General features: G+C 52.0%; 1 protein-coding gene across 3 annotated transcripts in view; it reads left to right on the top strand.

Moving 5' to 3' along the window:
• The first annotated feature begins 1553 nt into the window (after positions 1–1553).
• Positions 1554–8813, top strand: part of EXTL1 (exostosin like glycosyltransferase 1) — a 20249-nt gene continuing 12989 nt past the window's right edge. The window contains exon 1 of one of the 3 annotated variants that reach the window (XR_006549028.2): positions 1554–3201. Coding sequence is in view for 2 of the 3 variants with exons in the window: in XM_044938095.2 (XP_044794030.2) it covers positions 2426–3201 (776 nt within the window). In the remaining variant the exon portion in view is untranslated. The remainder of the gene's footprint in view (positions 3202–8813) is intronic. The other 2 variants (XM_044938095.2, XM_006055427.4) reach the window with 2 other exon arrangements.

Below are 8813 nucleotides of genomic sequence, written 5' to 3'. Positions count from 1 at the left end.
GATTAATGGAGAGTCAGGAAATGGAGCCTTCAGGAAAAAGAAAGGGCTGGTCACTCAGTCATGTCAGACTGTTTGTGGCTCCTCTGTCCGTGGAATTCTCCAGGCAAGAATCCTGGAGTGGGCTGCCATTTCCTTTCTGTATGGAGTCTTCCCAACTCAGGGATCTAACCCAGCTCTCCTGCATTGCAGGCAGATTCTTTACCATCTGAGCCACCAGGGAAGCCCTTCACGTTCAGGAAGAACTCTACATATGGACTGGAACAAGGATCCAGTACTACAGACCCTTCCGACAGAGCTCCAGGTAAGGGCTAACCCATGGGCCTGAGTGTAAGGTGTCAGGAAAGGTGCTGAAAAAGCTGGAGCTAGAGTTGGATTGGCAGAGGGTAAGGGTGGGGAGCTGAAGGAAGAGAGACCAATCCTGGGAATAGTTGGAAGCACCTTATCCATTATCACACACCCACCCCACAGCCACTTGATGCCTCATTATCTCATCTGTTGATGGAAGGGGTTAAAATGTGGAGAGCCTGTATCTCAGCTAGGAGCAAGTCCCCCAGCTGCAGTGACCAGTGGAAATCTCTAAGGACTCTAGTCAGGAGCTCAAGTTTCAAATCCCACCCTGCCACTCCTTAGCAGGGTCTCCTTAGAAGATACCATCTCCTCTCTGAGTTTCACTTTGCTCATCCATAAGAAATGGCAGTGATTCCCATCCCTTCATGGGAAATAGATGGGGAAACAGTGGAAACAGTGTCAGACTTTATTTTTGGGGGCTCCCAAATCACTGCAGATGGTGACTGCAGCCATGAAATTCAAAGACGCTTACTGCTTGGAAGGAAAGTTATGTCCAACCTAGATAGCGTATTCAAAAGCAGAGACATTACTTTGCCAACAAAGGTCCGGCTAGTCAAGGCTATGGTTTTTCCAGTGGTCATGTATGGATGTGAGAGTTGGACTGTGAAGAAGGCTGAGTGCCGAAGAATTGATGCTTTTGAACTGCTGGTGTTGGAGAAAACTCTTGAGAGTCCCTTGGACTGCAAGGAGATCCAAGCAGTCCATTCTGAAGGAGATCAGCCCTGGGATTTCTGTGGAAGGAATGATGCTAAAGCTGAAACTCCAGTACTTTGGCCACCTCATGCGAAGAGTTGACTCCTTGGAAAAGACTCTGATGCTGGGAGGGATTGGGGGCAAGAGGAGAAGGGGACGACAGAGGATGAGATGGCTGGATAGCATCACTGACTCAATGGACGTGAGTCTGAGTGAACTCCAGGAGTTGGTGATGGACAGGGAGGCCTGGCATGCTGCGATTCATGGGGTCGCAAAGAGTCGGACACGACTGAGCGACTGAACGGAACTGAACTGAAACTTTGGCCTTGGAAGGCTGATGTGAGATAGAGGTTGGAATAGCTCAAGGCCAATCAAGAGCTGTGGGCCCTGCTGGTTATCATTATTAGCAATCCAGAAAACTGGTTTGGAAGGGGTTAAGTGGAAAGCTTGCCTCCCAGACAGGAGCCAATCAGAGCTGGCAGGGGAGGAGTCAGGCTGCTGCTGGGAAAGAGATCTAGATTGACCAAACGCTGCCCTGAGAAGGGAGGCGAGACACAGCAGAGCTTGGGAGCCATGGGGCAGGGGCTTGGCAGGGGGTCCCCGGCCTCTGCACCCTGATAGCTCCAAGCCAGAGGGTGCAGGACCAGCTGCTAGAGGTGGAGGGAGGAGGGACTGAGCTGCCTGGACTGGGAGAGCGGCAGGGTGGGAGAGGACCAGAACTTAGAGCCCTCCCAGCCCCCCAGGCAGGGGCCACCGGCTGCACTCAGGCCTTGCCCTCAGCTGACCCTGAGAGCCCACATGGGATGTAGGGTCTAATTTTAGCTCCAGCCGCAGGGCCCTCAGCCCAGGAGTGCTTGCCAGTGGACACAGGGTGGCCGGGCTGCTCAGGGGCTGCTCAGAAAGGGGGAGGACTGGGGAAACCAGCCCCGCTTCCATCCAGCCCTGCACCCTGGCCAAACCGCCTCGTGTGGGAGTCCTGACAGGTCCCCCATGGCCTGGCAGACCGCCCTCCTCTCCCTCAAGGCTAAGGTCAGGGGGTGCAGCCAGGAGGGCAGAAGGACACTGGCTTGCAGTCTGCACAGGGGTTGCATCAGCCTGAGCAGCGCCCAGGGGCAGGGGGCCCTGCTGGGAAGGGCAAAAACTGTCTTGGTTGTCCAAAGGCCGAGGAAGCAGAGTCGGGACCACAAGAAGGCAGGGCCAGAGAGCGGGGTCGTCCCTGGCCTGTGACTTGTGACTTGCTGTTGGATCTTGCCCTCCACAGGCCTCAGTCTTCCCATCTGTACAATGAGGGCTCTGACCTAGAAGGTGGATCCCCATCCCAGAGGTGCCCCCTCTGAACCCCTGGCTTCCTCTGCTTCCTGCAGCTCTGGCTGTGGGTGGCCACATGCAGTCATGGAGAAGAAAGTCCCTCTGGCTGGCCCTGTCGGCCTCCTGGCTCCTCATCCTGCTAAGAGTCTTCCCAGTTCTCCGCCTGGCAGAGCCTGCCAGACGCCAGGCAGGGGCCCCCCAAGGCTGGCCCCGCTGGCTGGACGCAGAGCTCCTGCAGAGTTTCTCCCAGCCTGGGGAGCTCCTAGAAGATGGCCCTCAACTTCCTCAAGCCCCCCGTGGCGGCAGCTGCTACCGGGGAGCTTGCTTTGATGCCTCGAGGTGCAGAGATGGTGGCCTCAAGGTGTTCGTGTACCCGGCAGTCGGACCCATCTCTGAGACTCTGCGCAAGGTCCTGACTTCCATCGAGGGCTCCCGCTACCACACAGCCAGCGCTGCAGAGGCTTGCCTCCTTGTCCTCGTCCTCAGCCCCGACACCCCCGCTGGAGAGTGCCACCCGGTGCTCCCGCAGTGGGATGGGGGCAAGAACCATCTGGTCCTCAGTCTCCACCCCGCCCCTTGCCTCCGGATCTTCCAGCTGGGACAGGCGATGGTGGCCGAGGCCAGCCCCACGGTGGACACCTTCCGGCCCGGCTTTGACGTGGCCCTCCCGCTTCTCCCCAAAGCCCACCCTTTGAGAGGGGGGGCTCTTGGCCAGCTGCGGCAGCACAGCCCCCTCCCTGGGGTGGCCCTGATAGCCGTGGCAGAAGAGAGGGGCGGGTGGCGCACAGCGGGCACCAACTTCTCTGCCTGCCCCTGGGATGGGCGCTGTGAGCAGGACCATGGACCCAAGCAGTAAGTGGACCTCTCCCCTCGGGGGCTGGATGGGAGGGGACTGTGGTGGGAGTGAGCCCAGGAGCCGGGGTAGGATTGAGATGGGCAAATTTAGACCTCAGCTGAAGCAGGAGGGAATCGGGTCAGACAACAGAGAACACGACCACCAAGATGATGATCTGCTGCAAGGAGTGTTCAAGGCAGATTTTGGAATATTTTCTTGGAGATCTTTAAAAGCATAAAATGTGAATCACTCCTATTTACTCTTCTTTTATGCCAATCCTTCCTTCCCTAACATTTTAGTTAACATACAAGTCTATAGTGCTTACTGTGTGCTTGTGCTAGTCACTCAGTTGTGTCCAACTCTTTGCGACCCCAAGGACTGTAGCCCACCAGGCTCCTCTGTCCATGGAATTCTGCAGGCAAAAATACTGGAGTGGGTAGTCATTCCCTTCTCCAGGGGATCTTCCTGACCCAGGGATTGAACCCGGGTCTCTTGCCTTAAGGGCAGGTTCTTTACGAGCCACCGGGGAAGTCCCACTATGTGCTAAGCACTTTTTATAAATGATTATCATAAAATAATACTAATCTATATCTTTTACGTATTGGTGTACCAGACACTAAAGCCCAGAGAGGTTAAATAACTTCCCTGAGGCCACCCAGCCAGAAAGAGTACAGCTAGTATTTTAATCTAGGATTGCGTGGCTCCAAAACCTTCAGCATTAGAGTTCTGGGTTTTAAGCAGGAGTTTATGATCAATTCTGAGACATGCCTCTGGGCCATGATCACAGATAGAAGCTGCTCCTATGTCTCATTTTGGGGATTAACCTCTAGCCTTTGGCTATAGCAAATATGGATAAAGTCAGACCTGCAAAAGCATTCCCACCAGTGAGAGTGTCTGAATACATACAAGGGACATGGGGACCCATGAGGACATGGAGAACTCATTCAAAGATGTCTCTACCTGGGCTAGTTTGGGGTGATACATCTCAGGTGGTAAAGCAGTTAACCCCTAAGCACCCTAATCCCTCTGCACCCTCAGGAAGCCAGCAATATCCATAGGCTGGCTGGGCAGACTGGAGTTGGAACCTGTCACTCTAGAACCCTTCTCTTGTCCCCTGTGTCAGATATCTCCCTGTTCTTTGCTAGAACAACATGGCTTATTCTGGCTCCACTTCCCTCCCAGGAATTCTTCATGTAGCCAAGCTCCATTTTTGCCTCTGCCTGGGGCTTCTGGGGCTTCTCTCAGCCACAGGGCTCTTGTGGGAATGGAATCTCTCTACCTCCCAAAGGCACGTGGCCTCCAGGGAGCCCCACAGCCAGGTTAGGAACAGCAGACCTGTCCCTCAGTCCCCATGGCCCTTCTGCCAGGACCCATCCCTAGCAGGCATTTTCTGGACCGCACCTGAAATGCTGGGGATCCCTCCAGGCACCTCAAGCTCCAAATTCAGACGGAGCTGACCTTTGGTGACAAGGTTCTCCACTCACTTGCCCGGCCTTACTTCTGATTAGACACTTAGCCATTCTTAGTTACAGGAAGTTCTTCTTTCAGCTGACTTTAGTGACTGCTAAATGCTATTGGTTACTGGTGAATCTGAAAGGTATTTTAGCCTGAACTTTGAGAAACTGAAACTTGGGGAGTGCACACGGTAGGTAGGAGCTCACTAAATGTTTACTGATTGAATCCAAACTGGCCAGAACTGGCCAGGGTATTCTAATTGCTGTGGGCCACCTTCTGAGTTGCCTTTTCGATAAGTTTATTTCCAAGGTGTCATGCCTGGCAGCCTCTAACTGTCCCCCGAACTTCAAGCAGTTCTGTTTGGTCTCCACACACTTGCAGGCGTCAGGACTTGTAATCTCTGGAGTAGCTGGAGCCTCAGTTTCCCTGTAGTGACAGGCAGCTGTCTGAACAGCTGTCAAGTATAGGGACAGAGAGAGGGAGGCCCACGGCCATGGGCCGGCCCCCGGAAGGTGGCCTGAATAAACAAGTGCTGGCCAGAGAAAGAGGCAATTCACGGCCCTACCACTGGCCCGCATTTACTCCGCCAGGGGTAGGGGGAAGGGTGAAAAGGAGCATTTGGGGAGAGCCCGCTCTCCGGGTCGGGTGCTATGCCAGCCATGGCTAATCCTCTCAAGCACCTTTCAAGGGAGGTGTTACTATCCCCATTTCAGGGAACAGGAAACTGAGGCTCAGAGAGGTGGAGGCAGCCATCCAAGGGCCTTTGGTGACAAGCTCCTTGGTTCACCAGGGCCTCCCTCACTGCTCTGATCTGGCACTTATGAGCTGCAGAGCTTGAGATTAAACCGCACATTTCTGGCTCCAAAGCCCATATTTTTCCACCTTCATTTAACAGTCTCCTGTTGCTTTGGAATAAGCCTCTAACAGTTTAAATTGTTATTTATTTACTTTTATGAATAGGGGATTCATTCACATGGTACAAAATTCCAAAGGCACAAAAGGGTATACAGTAATAACTCCCTGCCATTCCTGTCTCCGGCCACCCAGTTTTCCTTCCTGGAGCCAAACACCGTTGCTAGTCTCTCTTGTGTCTTTTCTGAAGTACTCTGTGTGGATATAAACGTGCATAGGTTTCCCTGCTTTTTTCTTAAACATAAATTTAATGCATGTTTTAAGATCCCCTGCCCTGTCGCCGCTGCGCCCAGGACGTGCAGTGCCTGGGGCCCATGATATTGTAGGAGCCCATGAAACTGTTTTCATTTCTTTGAAAATCAGAAGGAAAAAAGAAATGAACTTTTGAATAGAAGAAAATGCTTTAATATATTCGTATGTTCATTTTTATACCAACACAGTTGTCGAATATAATTTTTATAATATTTTTATGGTTGAGGGGCTGCAAAGGCCAGAGCCTAGGGCATTGCAAATTGCAAGGTGGCCCTGCCTGGGGCCATGGGTGGAGTCACCTCATCAGCAGTCTTGGGCACTGAGGCCCCAGGTCCATGGCAAACACTTTACAGAGTCACAGATGATCAGCAGTCACCATGACATCCCTTCTACAACACACACACACACACACACACACACGTGCACGCACACACACACACACACACACACCCAATGCCATGCAGTGCTCAACCAGCCTCTGATAGGGAACTTGACACCTCCCAAGGCCACTCACTGACTACTCTCAGCCAGCTCCATTACTAGAATTTGTGCCAAGACTGACCTTTCAGACATTTGGCCCATTGGTGCTGAGTCTCTCCTCTGTTGCACACTGAGCTTTCATTTGTCTAGCACCACTGAGCGCCCATTCTCTGCTGGGTGCTCTGCTTGGCCCTGGGGATACTGGCTGAAGGAGGCACAGCCCCAACCCTCAAGTAGCTCAGTCTTATTAGAGAGACAGACAAGTCCCTGGTTATGACAGACATTGTTAAGCAGAGAGAGGCTGGGCAAGCTGCCTGCCTGGCTCCTCTACTTCAGAGCTGTGGAACCTCTTTAGATCTCAGTTTCCTCATCTGTAAAATGGAGCATACACATACCTCTCATCTCCTAGGGTTGCTGTGAGAATGAAGTGAGTCTAAGTACTTAATGCACTTAGAACAAAGGACATGCTCAGTGAAGGTTCAGTTCAGTTCAGTTCAGTCACTCAGTCATGTCCGACTCTTTGTGACCCCATGAATCGCAGCATGCCAGGCCTCCCTGTCCATCACCAACTCCCGGAGTTCACTGAGACTCACGTCCATCGAGTCAGTGATGCTATCCAGCCATCTCATCCTCTGTCGTCCCCTTCTCCTCCTGCCCCCAATCCCTCCCAGCATCAGAGTCTTTTCCAATGAGTCAACTCTTCGCATGAGGTGGCCAAAGTACTGGAGTTTCAGCTTTAGCATCATTCCTTCCACAGAAATCCCAGGGCTGATCTCCTTCAGAATGGACTGCTTGGATCTCCTTGCAGTCCAAGGGACTCTCAAGAGTCTTCTCCAACACCACAGTTCAAAAGCATCAATTCTTCGGCGCTCAGCCTTCTTCACAGTCCAACTCTCACATCCATACATGACCACTAGAAAAACCATAGCCTTGACTAGACGGATGTCTCTGCTTTTGAATATGCTATCTAGGTTGCTCATAACTTTCCTTCCAAGGAGTAAGCGTCTTTGAATTTCATGGCTGCAGTCACCATCTGCAGTGATTTGGGAGCCCAAAAAAATAAAGTCTGACACTGTTTCCACTGTTTCCCCATCTATTTCCCATGAAGTGATGGGACCGGATGCCATGATCTTAGTTTTCTGAATGTTGAGCTTTAAGCCAACTTTTTCACTCTCCTCTTTCACTTTCATCAAGAGGCTTTTGAGTTCCTCTTCACTTTCTGCCATAAGGGTGGTGTCATCTGCATATCTGAGGTTATTGATATTTCTCCCGGAAATCTTGATTCCAGCTTGTGTTTCTTCCAGTCCAGCGTTTCTCATGATGTACTCTGCATAGAAGTTAAATAAGCAGGATGATAATATACAGCCTTGATGTACTCCTTTTCCTATTTGGAACCAGTCTGTTGTTCCATGTCCAGTTCTAACTGTTGCTTCCTGACCTGCATACCGGTTTCTCAAGAGGCAGGTCAGGTGGTCTGGTATTCCCATCTCTTTCAGAATTTTCCAGTTTATTGTGATCCACACAGTCAAAGGCTTTGGTATAGTCAATAAAGCAGAAATAGATGTTTTTCTGGAACTCTTGCTTTTTCCATGATCCAGCGGATGTTGGCAATTTGATCTCTGGTAAGGTTAACTCAGTTCATTACTACTTCAGGGCACGGAGAGGCTGTGGGAGCAGAGGAAGGTGCCATCTCTGGAGAGACCATGGAGGGCTTCCCAGAGGAGGTGATATTTGAACTTTAGACATTAAGACAGAGCAGGGGGAGCTCTTCAGGCTGCAAGGCAGGGAAGGGTGCTTCAGGCTGAGGAAGAAGGATGTGCAAACACACAGAGTGGGCAGTGGAGGTTAACGAGGACTGACTGATACAGTTTATTCAGTAAGTTCTCTGGCTCTGGTTTCTCTGTAGCCTTCAACTTAGGAGTTCAGTACTTTAGGGGTTTACTGTGGCTGGCTGGCACTGTGGCTTTTAGTGAGATGGAGGGTGTCCTGTTTTTAACTTGCAGCTTCTTCCAGGAGAAGCCTGATGGACACCTGAGCATCAGACAAAGAAAGCCAGGTCTGCTGGGAGACCCCTGGGCAGCAGCTCCAGGGTGGCCCAGATAACCCAGGGTCAGGGGCCAGCACACCTTGGTTCTAGTTCCAGCAGAGCCCCCACCCTTTCTGAGACCCTGAGCCAGTCCTCGGGCTCTCTGAGACTCAGTCTCCCCATCTGTTCAAGGAAGGCTGGTCCAGAGGCTAACTACTCCTAGGATTGCTTCCTGAAAGTTCAGACTCAGGACCAGACAGGCTGTTAGGTGAGAAGGGTCCTGGGATCCCCTTGGCCTTACTCCTCAGTCCCACTCAGAGCAGGCCTATGGGCCCCAGAGTCGTGTGCACACCCATGTTTGCACACACACACACCACACACACACACACACACACATCACACACACACACCAACTACACACACACACACACCACACACACACACACCACACCACACACACACACCACACCATACACACACCACACACACACACCACACACACAC

The sequence above is a fragment of the Bubalus bubalis genome, chromosome 2, assembly GCF_019923935.1.
Source record: "Bubalus bubalis isolate 160015118507 breed Murrah chromosome 2, NDDB_SH_1, whole genome shotgun sequence".
NCBI lineage: Eukaryota > Metazoa > Chordata > Mammalia > Artiodactyla > Bovidae > Bubalus > Bubalus bubalis.
This window is presented reverse-complemented; position numbering and strand designations above follow the sequence as displayed.